The 26,076-nt window shown below is 38.0% G+C and overlaps 1 protein-coding gene across 6 annotated transcripts in view; it reads left to right on the forward strand.

The window, feature by feature from the left end:
• AIG1 (androgen induced 1) overlaps positions 1-26,076 on the forward strand; it is a 130,930-nt gene that overhangs the window by 52,527 nt on the left and 52,327 nt on the right. Inside the window, exon 4 of one of the 6 annotated variants that reach the window (XM_026084303.1) lies at positions 13,075-13,537. The exons of 3 other annotated variants lie outside the window; for them this stretch is intronic. In XM_026084303.1, coding sequence (XP_025940088.1) covers positions 13,075-13,086 — 12 coding nt within the window. In that variant the 3' untranslated portion in view covers positions 13,087-13,537. Of the gene's footprint in view, positions 1-3,234; positions 3,878-4,674; positions 4,882-13,074; positions 13,538-26,076 lie in introns of those variants that run through there. 2 more of the 6 variants (XM_026084302.1, XM_026084304.1) reach the window with 2 other exon arrangements.

The following is a 26,076-nucleotide window of genomic DNA, read 5'->3' on the forward strand; positions in this document are numbered from 1 at the left end:
TAATTCCACAGGCAAATATTCTTTCCCATTTTCTGATGGCTGTCTTTTGTATTTGATCTCTAATATTAGGTATTTTTTAATTAAAGGCTAACCTAACCTTTAGTGTTTAAAACTGGTGTATTATATTAATACCATTTTTATCAGCTCCGTTCATTTCACTTCTCTGTGTTGGGACTAGGTATGATGTATGGATAGCATCTTTTTCCAAAAGTTGTGCTCTCATCAGTATTAGCATGGCCTATAAAACTAGAGGTTGCCCCTATTCTAACTGATGCCCCCATAAACAGATCTCTAGGCTGAATTAATTTAAGCTTGAGCATTGCTGATTTTGAGACAGCTTACATGGCATGAATGCATACAGTATTTGTCCAAGTTAGCATTCCATTTCAGCAAGACTCCTTTGTTTTTCATAGACAATGTCCCAAATTCTTTTTAAAAATGTGAATCATCTTATATTTGTGGCAAGGAAAGTAAAACATAGAGATAGAATTTACTTACTGAAGAGTTTAATGGCTTTGGAGGTCAGAAATGAACAATTGTCTTCATATGAAAACTCCAGAGGAGAGTTTAGGGAAGGGAAATATGGTCTGCCTCTATGGAGCTGGAAAACTGATTATTGTATGGATTACATGCCACCACAATGTATAGTAGCTCTTCCTATTTTCTAGTGTATTCTTTTTATACTGTTTACTGAAAACAAAGGCATTGCTAGAAAGACAGGGGTCTCCTCTATCCTTGTATTCAAGAGCATGCATGAAAATTGGGACAAATAGTAGACAGGTAGACAAGTTACTGAGATGCAGGAGCCTGTCCAAATGATACATCTCTAGCTTCTTCCACAGGCTGGCTCTCTATTCTTACTGCTGGCTGTTCAGCTGAAAAGCTCAGACCACTGGAGAGTGGTGTGGATTCCCTCCTACTCTCTATCCTACTGTTGTTCTTCCTGGCTGTCTTGTCTTAGATTCAGTGGGCTTGGCTTGTTTATTCCAATGTTTTTTTCTGGTTGAAAGCTTTTTCCCTGAATAATTCAACCAGTATATAAATAGAAAAGCCATGTAAAGATCAAAAATTATTCTAACCTGGCATATACAGATTGGAAGGTCCAAAACTGGTGAGGTTTTTTGACAAACCTGTCTCTCCGTCATTAGTTGGTCAGTTGCTACACTATGCTTGCTCTGATGTACAGAGAAATGTCCTTTCTTTCAGCAAATAATGTCCATCTAGCATGTTGCCCTAAAATCCTGTTCAGAAATGATTAATTTGAAAAAGTGTATTATAGTTCTTGAGAATGCTTTCCTAATACAGCAACATCCCATTTAAGGACTATTTTTATACAATATACTGCACCTTGGTAGTGTCCCATGATGATTTCTAGAAGATACTTAGCCTTTTCCTGGATTTGCTTCTAAATCTATGTTAAGACTCTCAAGGATGTTCCAGCTTAAGTGCTCTTTTTAATTTGTCTTTAATATTTTCATATGTGAGATGTGAATGAGATCTTTAATGCTCCAGCAAGTAGTTCTTACCTATGACATAAATTGCAAAGTTTTCTGATGACAATCATAGGAAATATGTAATGTAATTACAAACTTCATTTCCTGCAGAGTACCCAATACTAGATGGCTATTATCTAAACATCTATCTGATGGAAAGAATTGCAATTGGTGTAGGTCACTTGGGAACCCAGAATATTTAGCAACAGCAGTGAAAATAATGTTGCTGGATTTGTACACTTCTTGCATGTTCATGCTGTAGTTATGCTGCTCCTTCTGGCATCTCTCTTCATTATCTGCCATTTCCACAACTGGAACATGAATACACTAGTATCAATTATCCCCATACTCTGGGGAGAAAAACAGCAATAGTATAAAAGCCTTTTTTGATTTTCCGTTACTTATGTGAAGGGCTTGGAAATTGGTTGTATGTCAGAATTTGTGATAGCATAGTACCTGAAAATTGAGAAAGGCTTCTAGACAAAGACAACAGAATTCTCTGAGTGACATCCTCTGACGCTGTTAGGAAAACTCCTTTACCTAATACAGTAACAACACAGTGTTTTTTGTGGAGTCGGAAGTCGGCCTTAACAACATTATCTATCTGCCAGAGGCAACTCTACTCTACAGTAGGTTGAAGATAGCTTTCTAACTAAACACAGGTGCTGAATACTTCTGAATATTTGTTATTTCCAGTAATCTAGAGAAAACACGCACACAGCCTTCACACAGCCTTCTCCTTACACTTAAAAAAGAATATAAAACATGATATTGGGGGAGCTCTTTATAAAATATTTTTGAGTACCTAATAACAGCTAAACACTCCTGTGTGTGAACCTTACTCTAGAAGTGAGCATTACAAATAAAAAGTCTGAAAGGTCTCCCCAGATCAGATCTCTTTCTGAAATTTGCCTTCTGTTGTTGACAAGGTCACATAAGTCATTCTGTTTGCACAGAGGATGAAAGCATGTCGTGTCAACACCAAGTCAAGGAAGATGACTGTCAAAGGAGGAGAGAAGGAGAGAGAGAGAGAGAGAACAAAAAAGAGATCAGGGAAAGATAGTTGGATGAGAGGAAAAGACAGGCAGGAAGAAAGAGAAAAATCAAAAAGTGGGCTGATGCTGTTCCAACTTGGAAAAAAGGAAAAAAGGAAAAAAAAAACAGATGAGAAGAGAGAATAAAAAAGGAGCCACAGAATAGTGTAGACAAACTGGAAGAGACACAAAATTGATCAAGGAAGAAGGGGAAGGAGGAGGAAAGGAGAATCAAAGAAACAGGGAAAAGTAAAAAGAAGGAAATGAGGACCATGTTTTCTTGCCATATCTTTCCATCACTTGCCCCAGGGAAACTTCCCTGAGATCTATTAATTAGAGGGGTTGAGAGGAAGGAGATGTCTTAATGATGCTAGTGAGATGGATAGAAATGCTTCTGTTGCTGTTGGACATGTAAATAGGTTTACAGGGTAGACATAGTAATATTTACATGGTGACATGCCAAGAGCTTCAAATCCTTGTAAAATGCTTAGTGATAAAACTGCGTGCAACCTACTGTTAGTATGAGGCCTGTGTTCATAAAATGTGTATCTGTGAGATATCTGTAGACTGATGCTGGTGTCTCTGTATCTCTGTATTTTTATCTAGCAGTGTGGTGCATTATCTCAACTCTTTGTCTAACCCTCAAAATTTCATGTCTGCTTTTGAAAACAAGCCTATTTAGAGAGTGCCTTATTTTTTCATATCAGCTGTGAACTGTGTGCATTGCGTATCAAAACAGTCAAATGCACTGTTTGCTGAGAGTTGTGGGCGTGCTGGAAGATAACGTATTTGAAGCACCAGAGGTAAGGAAGTGTACTATCTATATCTCAGACCTTCCTGCTTTAATAGACAAAGCTATGTGAAATTAATAATAATGATAATAAAAGCTCAAAGACAGATTTGCAGATGAAGTTGTTCGTACAGATGTTTGGTAAAGTGATTTTTATAGGCACAAAAAAAATGACCACAGAAAAGCCCCAAAACAACATACAGAGGGAGTCTTAGACTTTCTCTCTTTCCCTGGGTGTGGAATACATAGTGAGCACAGTTTTCCTAGAAGCAGGGTTTGGCCCTGGAATGCTAGTTTTGTTTGTTAAATGAGCAGCAATATGGGACAGAAACTCCATATGTTCATTCCAATAATTCTGACAATATTAAGAATTCCAATTTATTTTATTTTTAAGATTCACTTAAGATTAAGATTTCAGTACAGCTTCTATTGCTCACCTAATCACTGCTAGAGTCATGCACAATTCTTCTGCAATGTTTAAGCTGGTACATTTTTGTGATGCTACTACACAATTTATCAGATTTGCAGGTTGTAAATGTAAAATAATGTTTAACCTTAAAATAAATGAAAAATGCTTTAAGAGGTGGTATGCATTTCTGAAAAGAATCTGTCTGCTCTCTCCTCTTCTTCCTCAGTCAAAATCAGACACTTGTTCTATCTTTTGACATAATGGAGTTCTGGTTCTTTCTTGTATTTTTTTCCAGAGAACATAGGCAAATAATAGAATCAAACCGTAAGTGATAGTATTATGACTTTAATAAATATATTGAAGTAGGGTCTTTTATCCAGAAAAGAGCACATTTCACTGGAAAAAAAAATAATATAGCTTTTTGGGGGGAGGGTTGCTTATTCTGAAGAAGATTTAGTATGTGTGCTGCCTGCTATTGGTTGTGTATTCTAAAGCACTCCATATGCAAGTCATCCTAGATGTGATTGCTACAAAAAACTTTGTCTTTCCAGCAGGCCATACAAACACAGGAAGGCATACCGGTATCTTTTTGAAAGTATATTGTTTAAAATGCATTTGTTATTTACCTCTATGTATTTAAGAGGACTATACTTTGCTTTATGATTACTTTAGCACTCAGTAAAATGCAGTGTTATGTATCCTTGGACACACTGGTTAACATTCGTTAGCACTTACTCAGATAAGAATTAGTATGTACATTCAATAAAAGTTCAGTTGTACTATATTGTACCCCACGGTACTAAATTCTGCTGTTACTATTCACACATGTGGCAAATATGACTTAATCAGACCGCAAATATTTTGCAGCATTCCATGGTATCTCATATATTTGTTTAATTTGCCGCTATAGCAACTGAATTCCATCCTTTTAGATTCTTTTTTTTACAGACCTATGATCTGCTTGGTTGAAGCTTGGCAGACAGCATTTCCATCAATTGAAGACATATGCACTAACTCAGTGACCAGATTTTTACCTATTTATCATTGCTGGAAAGTGGGTTATTTCATGTGGACACAATACCAGAAGAATCAGCAGACATGGTGAAGGGACTCTGAGCCCAAAAGCTTATATGCTTTTTCCGGCTATTGAAGTTGGTGAAATAAAAAATATTCCTTCTCCATGTATCCTGCGATCATTATAGCCACAGGAGCACTAATATAAAGAGATATTTTGACATTGTTTTTGTAACAAATTATCATTGTTCAAAAGTACATTTTTTCTTTTTAAACTGCTGTCTTTTTACATGCCTTTGTATTTGGTAACAGGCAGCCTTTCTGCAAAAACATTTCATATTTTGACGATTAATATATTGAAGTAGTGCCACAGCAGTAATGTTTTATACATGCTGATCTGCAGAAATCAAGGATTTTGGGATGACCTTGGGAATTACTCTTGTTCGTGGTGGGCTATAAGCATTTGACAGCACTTGATTTCTGCCCTGCTGTTCAGTTCAATGCCCCTGTTTTTGCTTTCTTACATAGATTCAAATAAGTAGAAACAATGTACATTTTCAGTATCTCCTCAGATACAAGAGAGTCAGAACAAGGAAGGGGAATATGCTATTCTCTTCTTCAGTGAAACTCAGCATGTAGCGTGAGGAATGTTTTTGACAGATGTGTTAGCCATTCCCATTAGCCATGCAGGTCCAGAATTATTCCATCTGCCTTTGGGCATTTAACTCAGTCACTGAAGTCCAAGCCTAGCTGCCCTACTCAATGAAAAGAATCACCTTTCTAAGTGTTTTTTTTTCCCAGAGAGACCTTAAAGATGACTAAGGTGACTCTGTTCCTCCCTCTGACACTTCAGGAAGGAAAAACTTTCTAAGCAGGAAAAACTCAGACTATAAAGAAATAGAACTGGTTGGGGATATGTTTAAAATTGGCAAAAGGAAGACCAATGGCCAATATATCCTCTTACATCTTTTTTTTGCAATATTAACTGATATCTTCTAACTCTTCATAGCTTGCTTTCTCTTCAGAATAAGTACCACTACACATCTGAAGTGCTGTTTAAGCTCTCTTTTGAAATTTCAGTTTTATTCCTTGTTCTGCCACTATTTCACAGAAAAATCTTAGAGAAATTATGTAGTGTTTGATCAAAAACAGTTTAAAAAGTCTTAATTAGCTAATGTTTGCAGTCTGTGGGGCTCTCATGACAATTAGCAAAAAAGTACTGGCCCGTCACAGGATTCACAATACCGTGCTGGATTCTGGTTATAAAGTGTCCCAAGTAGGGCAGCTACTGCAACAAACCAGAATTTACAAGCCTGGGTGCTGCTCTCCACTGTGCTGGTGGTTTGCTGGGAGTTCGTAGGTATTTCCCTTTAATGTGCCTCCACGTCTTGTTTGTCCGATTGGAAGGAAGAGGCTAGCTGTCTTGTACAAATTACTCTGAGGTTTATGGATGCAAATGCAACTGAGGAGCTAGGTGGTAGTGTTATCCATTCCTCTATAGAACAGAAGTGCCCTGCACTTCAAAGAATGGCATTACTTATGGGTTATATGCTAAATTTAGTGCTACTGGTATCTCAAAAAATACTCCAGGCTGACATGGTGCATGGTATAGAAAGTGCAAATATATCTAGAAAGGGAATTCTTCCTAATCAGAAATGGGCCTAAAAGGCATATCACATCCTCAAGTTCACTTCCCACAGAAAGAAATTTCATTTGCTTTGTGAGGCTTTTAGCTTTTTATTCTGTTATTCTGAGCATTACCAGCTTTCTATAAACCCTATATGCAGAGTTCCATTCTGCTGAGTCACTGCCATGCACATTTTTGTGGATTCTTTTGCAAATACAGTGTGTAATATAGAAAAATGTTATGAACTATTTATGGGAAAGATGAAATATGTATGTTGGTCTTTGTATTTTGAGCCATTTTTAAAAATGAAGAACTGGGAAGTGAAATCATTTTCTATACGGGAAACTTCCATTAAAAATCTCTTTTTACTAATACACAGATTTACTGATGTTCCTATTAACAAACAAATGTGTGCTGGCTGCAAGTCATTTAAAAATGCATACAGCTGCAAATCATTTTAGAAGGTGTGTGTATGCATATGTGCATTCTTGGATCAGAGACAAAGGTGGATGACATTTTGGCCTTTGCTCTTGAACCAGAGGAATGAAAGGTGAAAAATAAGAGGGAGTCAGACGGAGAGAGAAATGTATGTGTCAGAAGCTAAGAGAAAAAGTGATAGCCTTAGAGGGTGTTTATAGGAGAAGACAGAAAGCAAGCAAAGCAGAGGAGGAAACCAAATATTGAAATAAGGAGGTGATAATAGTAGTCAGCTGGAGAGAACCATAGAACAAGGAGGTGATAATTGTGTGTACTGTACATCACTGAGAAGAAGCTTGATAGGGCTTGAAAGGGAAATGTTTAAAGTACACAGTGTATATTGAAAATCTGACCATTTATTCTAGACCAACATGCAGAAATTCAGCTTCATTTGATTTCTTGGGACCAATATGCAGAATCATGGGTTGCAAAGTGATATTCTTTTTCCAACTTTGTCTATGCAAAAGTGAAAAGATTACCCAGCTTTCTACACTTATTACCTCTAGTATCCCCAGATTTTGTGAGTCTTTAGATTAACCCTCTCACAGTTGTTTGCCCAAGCACTATCCTGCTGTGCCTTGCAGTTTTATTCTTTGCGTCATCAGTTTGACAGCATAGTAGGATATTGATATAGTAGACTAGCTATTAATATAGTAATAACAATATTAATGCCTACCATACCTTTAAAGAATATCTCACATAATTTTAAGCTGAGCACTGCTGATACAAATAAAAAGTTCAAATTGCTTGCAGTCTGAACGAGCAAGGCAGGTAAACACTGGGAGAAAAGAACTGGTATTTTCCCAGTATTACAGAGGAGAAAGTCAAACACATAGGTTGTGGTTTGCAGGAGGTTACAGGAAGTTTGTGATTGAACAGCAAAGTGAATCTGTAGTATGTCCTTCATTAGCTAGTACTTTCATCAAGAAATCATCCTTTCAGTCCAAAGCCAGCAAGGAAGACAAATCATAAGGAAAGAAAGAGCACTCACTTTTGAACTCATATTCTATTGGAAAGAAAAAGTGGCTTGATCTTTGCACGGAGAGATGTTGCTCTAAGTCCTACTTCACTTGGGTACAATAGGCATTTCATTATTTTCAGTTTGTTATCTTTACTGGAAGCATAGGTTCACCTCACTAACTGCATTTGTTAGTACGTTTCTTTTAGTATAGTAACTGTTACCAGCTTGTTCCAAAGAATTTTATTTTGTGCATACTTTTTTACCTGGAGAAAAATCCCTTAGGTTTCCATTCCTTTTCTGATGATAACTGATTTAAGAAGAGAGACCCTGACAGGTAAACATAAGGATGATTTAAGAAGGATAAGCTCGAAAATTCAGAAAATGTCAAAGGGGAAAAGGTTCCATCTGCCCTCTCATTTGGACTTGATTTCTCTGTTGTTGTCCTGGAATGCTATTGGGGGCATCAAAGAAGGGGATGTTACCATTAGTAAAAATCAAGGAGATATTAGAGTTTGATTGCAATTTTTTAAAGGCTTTTTAAAAGTCACTTTTATAGAGCCAAAGCTATTTCCAAAGCCTGTATGGAATTGCAATTGCAGGTATATGGCAAGAGAGTCAGAAATAAAAATATCTTTAAGATAGAAAAGATAGCTTGTGGAAAACTGTATCACTGACATTGAAGTGTAATTAGTGGTCATGAAGAATTGTATTTTGATTATTCTGAAGGAGGGAATAAGGAGGTATGTGTTTACTAGGCAAAAATTACACCAAAATCCACGGTAATATGATGTAGAGGCATGCATCCACTTTGGGAAGTACCTTTCTTCAGGCAAGAATTCAGTGTTTACTAGCCCTGTCTCAAATCTGAACTCTACCGCTTAACTGGCAATAATACAAATATTCACAGCTGTATAAAAAATGTTATTTGGTTCACAACAGTAGCCATGGTTACCTGCATACTTTCATTGCCTTATTCATGTGTAATTCTTTTTTTTTCTGGAAATACCATTACCATGTAACATAATACTGTACAGCCTTTTAGTAAGTTTTACAGTGTAAAGAAGAACATTTTGCAGTGAACCTGAAAGCAAATTGTATCAAATTGGCTTGTATATGGAACATCCCAACTATACATTGTTATATAGAGAAAAGCGAGTCTGAACACTCAAAGGGCAATATGTCTGCAATTTCAAAATCTAAATAGGAATGTGCAAAGTTCCTTGGCATTAAGAAGTCTCTGACAGTGTTTAACTAGAACTATGTCCCTGCTTAGTCCCCTCACAGATGGGGACCAAGGCAGTTATTGTCAGTACAAGTTAGAACAGAAAATTATTCTCATTTGCTCTTGCAGGAAAAGTGGGCCCTAGCAACTCTAGAGTGTCAGAAGGGTGGAAAAGTGGTATGACTTCACGCCTCTCTCTCCTTCTTCCTTTTGTCTGTACCACTCAATGTATTCAATGCAGATGTGACATACTTGAGAATCTAGTATTTTTATTATATTCATGAAAACTAGTCTTTTTAGTGTTACTGCAGCAGAATTTCCAACCATCTTCTAACCTTTGCTAAAAAAAGGAAATAGTACTTAATCTTTCCAAGTATCTCAGATTACTTTGCAAACAAATGAATTAAACTTTACAAGAGTGTTGAAGATGTTTTTACTTAGGGGTATTTTTTCCTTTTTTTTTCTTTTTTTTTTAATTGAGAACACATGACATTCATGCTGAAGGAATAAATTATGTATATCAGTTTAAAATAACAACAACAACAACAAAAGGAATGAAGAATGTCTGCTTCTTTACTTTAATCTGGATAATTTATCTGAATTCTTTCAGTATATGGTTCTTTACTGCTGTTAGTATTGCTGTAGAGATGCCTTACTGGATGAGATATATAAACTGTATTTTAAGGAGTTGTTACTTGGCATTTTTATGTAAACAGTGAAATCTAGGAATTTTATAGGTTATTGCATAGGGGTTGAACTGAAGAAAAGGTAATGTTTTCTAAAATGATACTGAAAAATTACTGGTGTAACCTTATGAAACCTTGTTGAAAGCGTGATAGAGTTTTAATGTACTATCCAGACCTGTTTTCAATGCATCTCCCAAGGCAAGAAGCAAGATGGCATTAAGATGAAAAGTTCTATAGCAAAGCCAGCTGCTACCACGGTCTGGCTTCTGTTACTGCTGTATCGCTGCCAGGTTGGAGCTATTTATAGACGTTAGCCCATATCTATCCATGTACATAGATCGACTACTCTCTTCAGAAGTAGTTGTGTTTCTAAAGAAGTTAGTCTGAGGTTTCAAGCATTTTTACTCTTTCAGAGGCCTGTTTCTCCAGCTGTCCTTATTAGCAGTTAGTGGGAATTTGGCAGGCAGGCTCTCCCTGCCAGAAGTCTTGCATCAGCTTTCTCGCACTGGCCTGCAGGTTGGAAGGTTCAAGTTCTGACATTTTCAAAATCTTTGAAGATAGTTTCTTACAGCACAGGACTCTGTCCATCATACACATCTTACCTTAGTAAGAATGGTATACAAAACTCTTTAAAAAAGATATGCTGTTTCATCATCTCAAAGCTACAACTGGTCTCAGTTTAAAAAAAAAGTTACTTCATGAGAGATCATGGGAAAACTTTTGGTTTGGCTGCAAAAAAGGGTTTTGGTGCTCTCTGTGATTTATACCAGAAATAAAAGCTGTTCTTTTTCATTTTGCTGAGTAGCTGATGATGAATGTTGGGTAGTAACCCCCTTTACAGAATGCAGTGCTCACTTGGGGCAGGAGTGGTGTTTGAGTTTGTGAAGCTACAGCACAGCCGAGGCCTCGTGCATTCTGCAGCTTGCTATTAACAATTAATACCTATACACACCCACGTGTAAATTAGATGTAAGCCTGCCAGACTCAGCTAGCCTGTATCCTGTATTACACCCCTTTATCCATGACATAAATCCCAAAATGAGATATACCTTCTGGCACAGTCTCCACGCGAGCATGCTCCCCTGACATAATAGCAGAAGCAGCAGTAAGCCTCACAGGCTGCAGCCAAGGGTGCGTTATGTCTTCTGCCACCTCGTGCAGCACAGTGTTGTCACAGTGTGGGCAGCAAACAGCTTTGACAGCTGAGTGTTCTGGTGCAGAAAGGTGCCTGAATGGTACAAAGTGCCTTCAAATTCACACAGAAACTGGACCTGTAAGTAAAAAAAAGGATGGGAACTTGGCAGCAATGGGCTCTAAAACCAGAGTAAACTGAGAAAGTGAGATAAGGCAGCAATTACTGAACTGATATAAACCATCATCTCTTTCATTCTCACATTTTCAGTTTGAAAGGTTATTCCTCTTCTGTCTGATTCAGGCACATTGGTGATTTCATAGTGGAGGGCTTTTCCTGCTTGCATAGAGTGGAAGGCAGTTCTTGAGTTGGTTCTTTTCCCTGTTACTAGTGATTTTTTTAGTAAGTATCTTTATTGTATCTTGGTTTCTGCAGTTGACTCTGGAGGTTTACTTCTGCAGAGCATTTAACTTTCCCTTCCTGCTTTCATCTAAAAGTAGCTTGAATATTCCATAAAGATAATTCTGCAGAAGCGTTTTTGCACCAAATAAGTCTGTTGATAAATTTATATCTGGCCTTCTCCTGAAAGGACCTGGAAGGGTAGTAAATTTTACTGCCTAAGACTTGGGTAGTTTTTCTTCCATGTTAGCAGCTTAAAACCATTTTCCCAAACTCCATTCTGTGTTCCCCCAACCCTATTTATCTGGTTTCTTCTTTCTTGTAGTTGCAAAAAATATATATAATATATGTATTTTTTTCCCTCTTGGAGTATTTCTTTCCTTGAAGATTTGAAGCAATGATGTGCTTAGTTTTTGCTAATACAATTCTTTCCATGGCAGCAAATTATAACTTCGCAAAAACAGAGGTTGCTGTAAGCTGTTAGTATCCAAGGGGAAGTCACAGCCTCACAGAGTCAAGTCTGAGTTTTAGCTGGGACTTCCACTGCTCATATGTACTCAGGCTCTCCTAAACAGAAGAGATGTCATGGTTAAATTATTTTCAGCTTTCAACCTTTTCAGTTCTGAACTTCCAACTACTAAAACATGTGATTGCCTTATTATTTCATAGGACAGGTCAAGGTGAAATGTCAGAGTGAAGAGGAAGGGAGAATAAAGTCCCCGATACAGCATCATTTTGGTATCCAGTGTCCAGTTAATACAAATAAATCTATTTTACAAGAGTTTGTTGGAATGTATTTACTGCTAAAACTCAGACCACGTGGGAAACAGTTAATAGTTTCCAGATGTACAAAAAGAAAGGACCATCAGCAGCACAGATAAATTGTGTTTGCTCAGTAAAGAGGGCTACTACAGCTGTGATTCGTGGAGATGCAAAAAGAAGGTAGTTTTTCTGAGAGCATCTGAGTGTTGAAAATCGTCTTTCTCTTGCTGTGTTCATAGTGGGGCGTTTATCCTACCAGACATGCGGGGAAAGGGTTGGTGAGCTTATATCAGCTACCCAGAAAGCACTGAGCTGACCTGTCTAGCACAGATGTTGAGCCAGAGATCATTGTTTACCCAAGCTAGTGCTTGGGGAAAGGCCACGAGGTGACATTTGCTTTAGGTCTGTGTTGAGTGAAGCTTCATGGCAGTGAAGGAGACCCAGAAGCCTCCTTTATTTTGTAAGCCTATCCATAGTGAAGCCTTGGATGGCATTTTGTGCACTGTCTCACTTTTCACTTCTTCATCAAAGTCTGGCCCCATAGAGACTGCATGAGGAAACTAGGTGCTGGGACAAGGAGTGGGCTGGAATCTTTCCACTGGCCAGATACGCTATGACTAAGTACATTTCTTCATAATAGCTCAAACTTGCTGATTGAGAAATGGATAATGATGACACATAAATTCTTATACTTTCTGAATGTGTTGACTAGTTTGGAGCATCTGTGTGGCTGAATGAGATGTCCAGCTTTTAAAAGGATGTTGTTTAGTTGTACTGGTCCCTACATAAGTTCAAGGCAAATGAATGGGCATTAAATTATGACCACTGCCAAATAGCCTAAGGTGCTGTACAGAAAGTTGTACTTAGAACATATTATTATAGACATGTTGTCAGGGAGTATTCCTGTTGTGTGATGTACTGAAAACATCTCTGTTTGCCTCAGGGGAATGCCCAGCTGCCCTTCTCATGATCCATGGGGAAAAAAAAACAACAACAAAAAAAAACACTTGTGGTAAAGGCAAATGGAGAGTTTCCAATGTCTAATATCCATCCTGTTTTTGTCCCTAGCACAGCAACTGAAGTGATGTGTTCTTGAGAGTCATACTTGTGCACAATAGAGATGGAAGAAGAAGAGTTTTCAACTTTTAAGGTCCCATGATTACAGTAAAACTCAACTTTTAGGAGGTTATTATTGTCTTAAATGTTTCAGTTTTGCAACTGATAAGCCTTTTGTAAATTACCTTTGTGTTTTATACTTCATTGCAGTAGTTGAAATATTGCTAAACTCCCCTCCCCTCCATCCCTCTTTCTAAATACTCTGCTCATTCAGCTGGATATTATTCCTTCAAAGAACTGTCCGCCCACAGAAACTAACTACACAGAACACTTTAAAGAGCTGTCCTGCAGAATAAGCCGTATGTACTAGTACTGCTCAGGCACCATTCCTTCTCACTGACTGTTTCTTTATGTAGTCTCGATGTGAAACCTGTGAATAAACCCTGAGCATCCCTTGCTGATGCCAGTACTTTGAGGCTCTTTACCAGTTGTCAGTTGTCTTGAAAGTAAGCCTGCAAGCATTAACATATGAGTGGTCAGAGTTAAAAAGAGCAGAGTCTCAAAAACATGTAAGTTTTGAAAATTTGTCTTTGGGCTTTAATCCTTAGGGTCCCTTTTATAAATTCTTCTTCACAGCATGAAGGATTAGAAAGCCTTTTTTTATTAAATGAAAGCTGATATTATCAGCTAATCACTTTAACTGAGGATCTGACACCCTAAGAAAGGATGCCAAATGTCATGAAATACATGATAATGCTGTGAACGTAGGATGTGTCACTTACTCCACTACCACTGTAAGAAAATCTAAACTTTTAGTACCAAGTACTAAAATACCTGGAAATTTTTTGGTCTTTCACATTTATTAAAGCTTTAGGACTTCTTACAGAATCACAGCTACTGCAGATTGAATAGGCTTACTGCCTTATTTCGTCTTTGGGAGCAATGCATTATTTCTTTGAATCTAGAACCAAATGATTTAAAAACCATATGATGGTCAGTCATTCCTGGAAGAGACTGTGCCTCACATTAAGTACAACCTGCTGCAAGGGAGTTTTTGCTTTAAATATTTGCTTATATTTATTGTTTTCTACTTTTGTATTTCTTTCTTTTTTTGAGTTTTGTGCACAATCTAAACTTCTCTTCTGATGCTTTTTACAAATCTTCAGATATTTTCAGAAGTGCTCTGCTATGTCCACTTTTCTGGAGAAGTGGCTAATCCTTTCTCCAGATTAATTCCTTCTTGGCAGTTATCATTTTGGGCCTGATTGGCCCRAGTGGAATAAATGTCTCCCTTTTACTTTTTAGTTTGTAGTTTATTTGCATACTTCTTCATATCATGAATTCAGTCCTGTGGCATAAGCCCTTTTGGAAAATACTCTTCCCTCAGGACTGTGCTCTACCTCTTTTATTCAAGTTGTGCTATCCTAGTCGATGTAGAATTCGCTGCTGAGAAACTGTGCTTACCAAAGTCTCAGTAAAGGTAAACCAGCTGGTGACAAAGATATTAGCATGCACGCACCTAATTTGCCTTTGCTCCAGGCTAACTCAATGGGTGCCATCTCACAGATCGCTGCACTGCATTCCAGGACATGGCATAGACATGCCTTTTGTCTCTTCATCTGTAAAAATGTAGCAGGGTGACTGGATTGCTGGGTATGCCTAGGTGTGACTGTGGTATCTTGCAGACAGATGCAACTTTATTCTGTGTTCTGAGTTGTCCGGACGTCAGCCAGCTCCAAGCCAGAAGCAAGTTTATTAGGTTGTGCACCATGCTAACCACAACTACACAGCTCCTAGTTCATTATTGGCTTGGATTCATCCAGACTCAGAAGGAGAGTGAGTTTTCACCTACCAACAAAATATCATGCAGGCAAACCCAGACGTTCATGGCATTTGAGGCCAGAAAGTATATTAGATCATTTTGTCTGACCTCCTGTTTTAACACAGGCCGTAAAATTTTGCTTGCACCTGTAGTGAGCCCAGTAATTTTTGTTTCACTGAAGCTCATCTTCCAGAAAGGCATTTGGTCATGATCTGAAGAGATAAACAATCTTGTGTTTTCCTTAGCAGCTTGCTCCTGTCATTACTCATTGTCAGTGCTAATTCTTTTCCAAATTTCTAACTTGTCTGACTTCAGCTCGTTATGCTTCCCACTGCTGCATTAAAGAGCCCTTTATTCTTTGTTTTGTATCACTGTTTTCTGTACAGGGACATTTCTTCTTTTGGATAAACTGATCAGGTTAAGACTCTTAAGGGTCTCACAGTAGATCTTCTCCAGTCTCCCAATAACTTCAGTGGATCTTCTTGCCCCTATTCCAGTATCCTCTTTTACCTGGGGGGCACCTCACTGTAAGCATGTTGTTATCTCTGCAGAACCATGAGTCCAGTGTCCCCTGTCTGATTATCCCTAGCGGCTCAGCACACACAGCCTTTTTGTTTCTCACAACAAAGTTCAACAGTCACCATCTACCTTTCATGAAGCACAGTGCTGCCTATTTTAGCAGGAAAGCCTGACAGAGAAAAGGCACTGTATGTAATCAACAGTCTACACACATGCTGGTTGACTAGGTGTAACACTTCAGCCACTTATGGTGCTACTAAAGACAGATGTGAGCTTGTTGCTTGTTTAACCTGCTCTATTTCTGTGTATGATTACCTGGGCTCAGACACATTTTAAAGCCCTCCCGAGCCCTCATTCTTCTTGCATTCAAACAAACCATTTTCCCCACAAAGGGCGGCAAGCTCTGCAGGTTTGTTTACCTGGCTGGAAGTTTGCGTTAATTATTCCTCTTTTTCCTCCCCAGCCCCAAATAAGCCAGAAGACACAACAGTCTCTGTTTTTCTCTTTTCTTGCTAGCATGGATAGAATGATAGAAGTCTAGCAAAGATATATTCTATATACTCATAAGTACTGCACGGATAGTCCTGCCCTAGCACATAGCATTTCAGGGTCTCACATCTGACAGTCCCAAATGCACCACTACTATGTGGACATACAGTAGTCTGTATACCCATTTTTCACCTCTTTTTATTATATATCCATAGATTATATTTACTCTTTATGTCATAAGTGGAGGCAAAAAATGGTAATGTTTAGTTCTGATTTTTATTTTTTTATTTACTTATTTTGTACCAATATATTTATCCATATATATATTTCAAATATTTTAAATCTGGAAATTACAAAATATTTTATTCTGAGTTAGTTCAAACCTGAACTGCATTTTCCTATTGTATTTCATGATTGCACTTGTGTTACTTCAAGCTGGTTGGTTTGAGGAGAGGGTGAWCTGCATCATGAAAGCTGTTGTCTAGCCAGGAAGCTCAGTGCACAGCAGAAAACTGATTCATTAGGTGCTTGAAAACTAAAATTCCCCAAAGGCTACACTGTTCTGAAGAGGCTGCTGGAAGAAGACAGAATGCCCTGCAACACAGCTGTGTTGAAGTAGTCTGACAGACCTTTTGGGTTGTTTTGTAGGTGTAGACAAACATTGAAAAATCTTGTCAAAATCAAAATTGTCCCATGGAAAATTTCAGTTTTGCCCAAACTATGTTTTGTGCCAGAAACTCTTTTTGACAGAAATTTTCTGACTTCAGTATGCAACTGTATGGCTGTTTTAACTGCAAAGCTATTCTGGCCTGAGCTTTGGGGTTTTGTACATGAAGTATATTGAAGTTTTATTTTGGTAGCACACTACAGAATTTCTTGGCAGCCTTTAATGACGTTTTAATTTACATAAACACTTTTTACCGTCCCTTACAGCTTCAGGGTAGTTCCTGAAGATAATAGGGACATACAGGAAGGATGATGTTAAATAAGCCAGTCGAAGTAAATTGGTTACCACAATGATGTGAACCGGAATTTCGGAGGGTGTTGGGTTATTAATCCAAAATTGGGAAAAAGAAGCTTGGGGACTCATTTCAGAAATGAAGGAATCTGAAATGCTGCTTTAATTTAAGCTGTGCTGGGAAATTAATTTGGCTGCTTGTAAGCTTTCCAAGCTAGTATGAGAGAGTCCAGCTATAGAGGACTGGGAAATGGATAAGTCTTTTGCATCCACATGATGGTCTGTAGTTAAATCTTACCATGTTGAGTGCAGTGATGTACATATATTTAATAACAGTTTCCTTCAGTTGCAGGATGAAATTCTATAACCTGTGCACTGTAGGAGGTCAAATTACAATCACAGGGGGCCTTCCTGGCCTTAAGTCGGTCAGTCTGTGAGGTTATTAGTGTTGCAGCCTAGCAATGGTAGTGCATGGTGCACTTGTCTGGGGCCGCCTGCTTGGAGCTTGCATGTGTAATGTGTGTTGCATCTTCCAGTGATGCTGGGGTATCTGATTCTCATCAGCCCTCCTGAAGATGTACCCAGAGCTGGAGTGCAGCTATGCCAGTATATTTGCATGGAAGGAGGGTGGGGAGCTGAGGGCATATATTAACTAATTAATTTCCTCTTTGACTCTGCTTTAACCTTTGAATCTATTACTACCATGTTTGCTTTTCCTGCCTGTTACAGGCCAATCTTCCCTGCAGGCTTTGCCTATTAAGTTATTTTAAAAATAAAGAATACAGCTTCTCTCTGAGGAGAGTTTTCTCCCCAGAGTTCTAGTGGTAAAGTCTAAACAAACAAGCAACTAAAAACTCTTGTAATAAAGTTAAAAAAGAAAAAGAGGCATGCTCACAGAATTTAAAAATATCCCAGGTGTTTCTGTGGTAAGTTACTGGCTGCCTTCAAGGGTTTGACAGTGCAAGTCAAACAAGTAGATTTTTTCCCTGCTTACAGGAGAGACTAGCATCTTTTCCAGCTTCTTTCAGACTTTCCTAAGTTATTAGAAAGGAGGCTGCTTCTATCTTGCACTCCTTCCAAATATGCCTTTCTATGGAGGTCTGCTAATCCCAGCAGATCCTGGGATTACATTTTCCAGGATTCCTTCTAGATGAGATACAGCAAAGCCTTGTCCTGCCCACACTCAAATCCCCGCTCCCAAGCACTACACACAATCAGCAGCCTGGATGCTTTCCCAAACCACAAACTGCCACCCGAGACCACTGCCTTTTTCCTTTGTCCCACAGGTCTGCTTTATTTAAGACAACCTACGGAAAGGGTATTCCAGCCTCTGATACTCCCTGCTCTGTCTTAAAACAACAGTGTGCACTTACACAGCCTCCTAACTAGAATATGAGAGGAGACTGACTCTCTGCTTCCCTCTAGAAGGAGGATCAGAAGTGTCAGAGGCTTTCTACCTTTTTTCAGCAGTCCCTTCAGAACAGTGCAGTTTGGGTGTATAGAGCTGAAATATGTTGAAATTTCCTGGCTCTTTTTTGTCAGTTTGTTCTTAACCAAATTTTTCCTGGTTATCTAAAACTCCACCAGAACCACCAAAATTAAAATGTTATTTCCATGCCTCTTTCTTGAGTTGTTTTTGACTTGTAGCATGAACTGCTGCATAGCATATGTTTGATTCTTCCATACATTCATGTTTTTGCTTTATTTGAAAGTTCCTGGTCTGAGTTTATAAAATCTACGACCTTTCAGAAAAGCTGGATTAGGGCCTTTGCTTTTCAAAATCTCCCTCGCACATAGACATCTGTGTAGTCACAACCATACAGTTTATACTTTGTTTATAAAGAATTTATACTTTTAAAAATGTTTGTTAATGCATTTTTAAGAGAAAATTAAAGATAGCATATAGTGTCATGTGAGCTGTTAAATGCCTTCTTTATTGAAACTTGGTGATTGCTGGAAGTATGACTGGCAAATATAAAATGTGTTTGAAGTTGAGGACATGGACCCCTGGCAGACGAGAACGTTGGCTATATGGGCCTCAGCTTCTAGATAGAATGAGTCAAATGAAACTTGGCACTAGTTTCAATGTTTAGTCTTTAGACATTTTTTATAAGCCTCCCTTTCTCTCAGTGAGATTAGATCAGCCAGTGAGATGATATTCTGATCAGCATGGACTTGTGTTTGTTGCTGCAGTAGTCTGTGGAAGATAATTTTGGAAACAGTAATAAATTATATTCTGAAAGGGGAAATTTAATTAATTAAGATTTGTTAAGTTTGCCTCCCTAGACTTTTAGTTTGTTACAGAAGTTCTCAAGATTAAGGGTAGAGAATAGCCACAGATGTAAAGTTTAAAAACAATCCATCTTGCTGTTTATTTAGTTTTGTTTTCTCTTCTCTCCAAAATGCAGATTTTCTAACAAGATCAGTAACATATCTAGATGAAAATGAAAGGTGTTGCCAAAGCTAGAATCACAACAATCCTGTCCTTCCAGATTACTAGGGAAAAGGAGTCCTGGCTAGGTCTTTGGATGGAATATAGGATAACAATATGAAAAAGATGATAACCATTAACTAAAATGTGAAGAAATACTTAGTTTACAATGTTGGGGCTGTGGGCAAGGTCCTACGTTGTGCCTCTAAAAGGTGTGACACTCGTGGCCCAGAGCACAGAGGAGCAATGGAAGTGTTAAACTCTCTTAAGCTCCTCCTGAACCTTTTCTGCTCCATAGGCTGGAAAGAATTGTGCTGTAATTTATGTTGTCTAAATTACAGTGATTTGCACAAGCTACCCACTGGGCTGCAGTATGGTGTGAAATTTCAGTGGTGCTGTAAGATACACTTCTACTTTGATATGTCTGGTATGCTTGAGGATAGCCATACAGCTGTCCTCAGGAAGCACGTGCTAGAGGAATCTTTTCTCCGGTTGCTTCTAGCACCCCTTTTACTGTTTATTTCTTTTTTACATAGTGTAAAAGCACAAGAATAAATGTAAGGATGTCTTCTACATTGTCTTCCTTTTGTTGAAGTTGAGAAAACTTTGTTAGTTCTCTTGGATTCTTCTTGAAATAAAGTTCTAATAAGTCTTTTTCTCAGAGGGGTCAAATATATGTCATCAAAATTCAAGATAAAGCAGCATAATATGAAAAAACTTACAAAACATGCATGAGTTTAGTTCTTGTCTCTGAAAAGTAATTAATATTGTGTCTTTATCCTTCTCAAACTGTAAACATGCCCTGCCAACCCTGCAAAACATATTACTACTGAATTTTGTCATTTGATGTAGTTTCTTTTTTTTATATATGCAATGAAATCTTATCCCCTTAATATCAGTACAAGTTTGGTCATTCCTTTCAGTGCAGTCAGAAATTATCCAATGGTTTGCTTTTAAAGAAGCATGTTCACAGATTTTAGAAAATACATAATTAAACCTTTCCAAGGAAATTTTTAAAATGTTTTTCTCAAGTTGTTTTCAGTTGCTCTTTGATGTTTGCCTGCCTTATTAAGCTCTTTCCTCATCATATTTCATCTTATGTGCTACCACGATGCAGTGTGAATTTCTTCATGGCAGTAAACAAAATTGCAGAAATTTGCTTTCAGTCATTGAGCTTAAAAAATGAAAAAGTACTGCAATCTGAATTGCCAGATATCCCAGAAATGATGTATTTCTTCTAAGCAAGTAACTTGAACATGCTCATGAAAAAAAAAGATATCTAAGTACGTTTTCAGAAACATGGTGGAACTGGTGAGAAAGATGGTGCTTTTACACCACTGAAACTAGACTTAGGCAGTAACTCACTTAGGTAGTGAGTATACCTGCACTGCAAATTCTTTCAAGCCAGATGCCAAATAGAGTTGATCAGAGGACTATGTCTGTATAGTTAATCCTGTTTTGGCTTATATCTAGTTTCCTGATTCTGTTATCTGCTCTCTCCTTACTTAGTCACTGACTTTCTCCCTTCATTCACTTAACCCCAGTCAAATTTTATGATTTATAAACACATTGAACACCTTATTGAGACAGAACTTTCCTCAGACTACTGAGGAGAGCAATACATTTTATTTTTTGTTGAAGCAGTGCCTTTTATTTGGATGGTGTTTACTTTTCAAGGATAGTTCTTTCCTGGCTTTATCTGAAAATAAGTACACATGAGCAGACTATAATTTTTAACATACATAAATAAATTCTTATGACTTCATTCCTTGATCCAGCAGGAAGATGAAAAGATAAACCATGACAGAGAAAACTTGTGTTCATATACTAATGCAATTTCTAATTTTGGATAGCAGAATGACAGAAAATAATTAGAAACACATGCCTAAATGGCTTGGGAGCTCAGTGTAATGTTTCTTTTTGATGTTACAGATTTGACACAAAAAGGAAAGGACTTTTTGGTTATTGAAATGCTAAGAAGGTCTGCACCTGCAATCTCACTGAAATATCATCTGTGAACCAGAAATAGGCAATGGCAATTTTTTTGTATCTTTGATAACCTATTGGGTCCTTTCTGATAAAAGAACTGAAATTTCTCTGTGATAATGTATGAGCTAGTACAGTTCCTCGAGACTAACAAATAATTGAAAACTTAGGAAGAAGTTGCAAAAATGCCTCACCTATTGTTACCAGATACCGATAGATTGATACCTGGTACCAGTGGTACCAATTAGTTATGGTACCAGTAGATATTCAGGTGAGTACAACTTTGGAACAAGAGTTGACCAGCTGGATATAAGCAGTTTTACATGGGAAGGTAGAAGGTGACTAAGGAAGTTTCAGGATATGAACGATTTTCTGTTGCTGAAGTCAGTGGAAATGAGATTCTTACCCACCTTCTTCTCAGACAAACTTCCTTTAGATGCTGGGACCATAGTTGAAGTTTGCCTGAGAGAGCACAGAGTAAAAATAACACATGATAAAGACCTTCAGGATTTGGTCAATTGTGTATATAAAATAATATTTTCTGTTGGATGGTGTTTCAGAATTCCGCCATCTAAGAAAAAGTATACAGTCCCATGAGAGAGACTGGCCTCCCTAAACGAGCAAAGTTACATTGACATTAGATATAAATCTGGGTAGAAAATGGGACCAGACCTTGAAAGGAAATCACAGATTTCATGCCTTGCCCCATCCATGTTGTGCTGTTTGCTTGTATGAGGAAATCATAATCTTAGAAAAAGCTTATTTTCTCTCCTGTTTTAGCAGTCCTTTAAAGAGCAGCCAGAACTCCTCTTGTCATCTCATGCCTTGTCTCCATTATGCAGAAATAAATTGGGTTAACATTTTCCAAAATATATTCCTTCCTCTTTTTCTGGGTTGTTATATTCATGAAACCAGTGGGGTTCAACAAAATTTCCAGAGTTGAAGCACTGTGAGCTTGGAGAGATCTTTCAATCTATACTGACTTTGCAGTCTCTGGTAGGTCTGCAATGTAATTTTCAAAACTAGCCAGAAAGCGTGGCAAGAAAGCTTAGGAATGTAGGTTTGACAGCTTTTGCAAGGTGATTAAAAAGCCATTCTAAAAATGGAAAACAGCATGTACCATATGACACCCAACCATCCTTCTCTAGACTTGCCCCAGAAGCTTTATATTCCTCTAACAATTTTTTTTGACAGTGCTTATAGATATGTAAGTAGTACTTCTACATACCTGATGCATGGCTCTGAACTGTCCTGCTTAGCTATTTGCACTAAGGTCATGCTTTCAAGCTCCAGTTGCAGGCTAGGGCACTCCCTGCTAGCTCCCATAGAAGCACAGGACAAAAAGAAACTCCTTGCCTATGTCTTCTTCAGCTGGTTGTGCCACTTCTGTTTCAGTTCTGATGAATCAGAGAAGATTGGTATGTGAATGGTTCTCCATTCAGAGAAAGAAAGAAACAAAAATGGAGGAAGAATGGAGGCATGTGAAATCGGGGGCTGGTAAATTCTGTCAAGAATTATTCTTTTTACAGATTCAAAGTTGTAGATTTTGTCAATTTATTTTGCCTGATGATTCAGTGAGTCATTTTGGATGCTGTTGCCTATGTTGCAGTAGCTGCAACAAAAACTAAATCCTTCTGGCCTTCCATTAGCTCTTCAGTATCACCTTCACTCCAGAACTAGATTTCTTTGCTTGGAGCATGCCAGAAGTGGCAAAGGTCAATCAGTGATTGCAACCATTAGCCAGACTTGATTCTAAATGCAGTCTAAAAAATGTCCCAGGTGAGAATATATTACCCTCTCCTCTGTTAGAAAAAGCCTACCAGTATCCCAAAGTCTGTACCTCAAAAAAAAATTTTTTTAAAGGAAGAGAAAGGGAGAAACAGAAATAGAGGAAGAAGGACAGGAGGAAACGAGGCAGGGGCAAAAAAAGAGGGGAAAGGGAGGAGGGAACGGAAGGAAGAGAGAGAGAAAAAGCAAGAAAGCACAAAAGAAGAAAAAGAAAGAGGAAAGAGAAAAGGAAGGAAGGAGAAGGAAGGAAGGAAAGAGAGAAAAAAGGGAGAGAAGGAGCAAGAAGAGAGCAAGGGGAGAAGAACAGAGAAGGAGGGGGAGGGAAGGAAGGAGGAAGGGGAGGGAAGGAAGATGGGATAGATGGATGGATGGATGTACGGACAGATGGCTGGAAGGAAATGAAACTGCTTGCCATTTTTCTGCCTGTTGCATAGTTGTGGTAGTGATGGAAGTTTCCTCTGGTATACCTTTCACTAAGGACAGGAACATTTTTTCAGTTTCTGTCTTCTTTCTCTACCTTTGCTTTCCTGCTGGCCTGCTATACCTTGTCATGCAAACTGTAAAAATTATTTTTCAGGCCCCAGTTATAACAGTAGAAGGGAGACAGTGTCTCTCTAACATACAGACCTCAAGATACCAATTATTTTAATACAGCTTCTGTCAAAATTAAATGAGGAAGGGCTATTTTATTGAAAAGGAAGGTACTTTGGTATTTTATTTCTTCACTGGTCCAAGGAACAGCACCAAGTGTATGGGTCTTTGTCTTTCTCTTTTTCACAGATTATTACTGTAGAGATTTTATGTTAGGCATAACATAAAAGGTACAAACAAGTGGTTACCATGACACTGTTATAGATTAATGCTGAGCTGCATAGTTGTGACTGCTTTTTATTCTCTTTATTTAGTAATTCATAAGCTGAATGTTTTTTAAGCTTAAGTGGTGGAGTTCAGTTTAGTGATCATCACTGCTAGTAGTTGCTTGGCTGCGACAAAGATCAAATAATTGTGTTCCTGAAATGAGTCTTTGTTTAGTCTTCTTTCATGCCTTTTTCTCTATAGTTCCACTTTGGAGACAGGAAGTCAGGCAGCCTTTATTTGCATTTTCTTTGCTTATTCCTCACAAACTGTTGGTGTGTATGTGTCGGCAGCATATGTAGCTTGGGTTCAGAATTTTACACTAGTAGTGGCTATTTCAGTATTTTTGCCTCATCCCGGAAGGTTCTTCTGTCTGGTGCAGTGCAGATATTGCTCTTCATTTGGAAAGATGCCACACGATGGAACAGTAAGGAAGTAAACTTCCCTATTTGCCACCCACCCCTTTCTGCTAGCTTTAATGATTTTTTTTCAACCGTGTGGAAAAACATTTTCCCTGCACTAAAAAGGGTTCATTCAGCCTTTCTGTAATAGTTCAAGTGGTTGGTTTTCTGCTGGCTTCTGAAAGACATTACAAATCACAATCTGGAAAAAGTTCTAACACAGTTCCAAGTTTCACTGCTGAATTTGGATGCATTGCTGGGTCTTACTCCGTAGCTCATCCTTAACAACTGACAAAATATTTACTCGGCACAGCACAGAAAAGGCAAACTTTCTCCAAAATATTATACAAGGTTGGAGTCAGAACACAGACAATGAGGCAAAAAATTGGACTTGCCCACCAAGCCATTAGTTGAATCATTTTCCAGAATGCCATGAGAAAGAGCTTCATCAAATTGCTGCACTGTATAACTGCTTCTTAAGGTACGAGAGTGGAGAGGGCAGCCAGGTCCCCACTAGCAAAGAAAAAATAATGCAGATACTAAGTCTTAAGTGTGTATTTGCACATGCAGTTACAATAGGGAAGTTTCTTTGCTCTTTAATAAATCTGTTTTATAAAGTGCAACTTCATAAAAAATGTTGTTTCCCTAAATTTGATCCCCTATTTTCAAAATGAACCCCCAAATCTTTAACCTGAGGTGGATCAGAATATTGTTTCTTTTTTGATATTTTTTTCGGTGTTATTTCCCAATGGGGAAAGGATTATTAGACTGTTAGAACCGGACTGTGGTTACTAAAGTGTGACATGGTGTGCTGTTCCTCTCTTAATCCAGGATCTTAATCTAGAAAACTTGCTTTTAGTATTATTTCACCCCTTTTTTTGAGAAATCATGGAGGGAAAAAATTCATAGTAAATTGTCCTCAGCTTAAAGCAGAAAATCCCCTGGTGACAAAAATGTAATCCTAATAATAGTTTTCTTCTGCTTTTGTGTTGTCTTCACATGATCTTTTGCAAAAAAACCCTCCTCAGTAATTATATTCCATTGTCTTTTTGACAGCAGTACATTGTTGTTTTTAGACCAAATAGTACATATCTCCAGAAATAAGATCAAACCTCACTGCATACTTAAGAAATGCAGTATACTGCAGTCAATATTTCTGGCAGACCCCTTGGTTTTTGTTTGCCACACATAGTTTTCAGTATATTTTGTCCTCCCTGTAATATGTCCGAAATACTGAGGAATAATAATTCAACCCTTCTGAATCTGAGCAGAACTGTTTTCGTAAGGCAAGAGATTTTTGACAAAATGCAATCTTAGTTGCAACTGCATTTATATCCATTGATGTCATGTCACTGTTTTCCCCTTCTGGTTAAAATAATAAGAAATACATTGTCTGATCCCTCTGAGGGTTGTCTGAGAAACAGAATGACACAGCTATTATAACTACAGAGATTTGGAGGGAGGGGATAGGGGTAATGATTTTTTTCTTTTTTTGTTTTAGTAGTTTGAAATGTCTGTCCTTTTAGCAGTCATATGAGTTGGAGTTTTTGGGTGGCTGCTCCATACAAAGCAATACATACTGGTCTGTTGTCATCTTTTGTGAGCCCCTGGGGAAGCAGATTCTTTGATACGTCCTAACTGATCCAGATCAAAGGTATTTGTAAGGATAGGCATAAAATACCACATACATAGTCAGTGAAAAAGCAGAGAGCACTGGCATACACTTGTTTAGAAAAGATGTGAAGAGTGCTCACTTTTTGTTCAT

This window comes from Apteryx rowi, unplaced genomic scaffold, assembly GCF_003343035.1.
Source record: "Apteryx rowi isolate R43461 unplaced genomic scaffold, aptRow1 scaffold_633, whole genome shotgun sequence".
Taxonomy (NCBI): domain Eukaryota; kingdom Metazoa; phylum Chordata; class Aves; order Apterygiformes; family Apterygidae; genus Apteryx; species Apteryx rowi.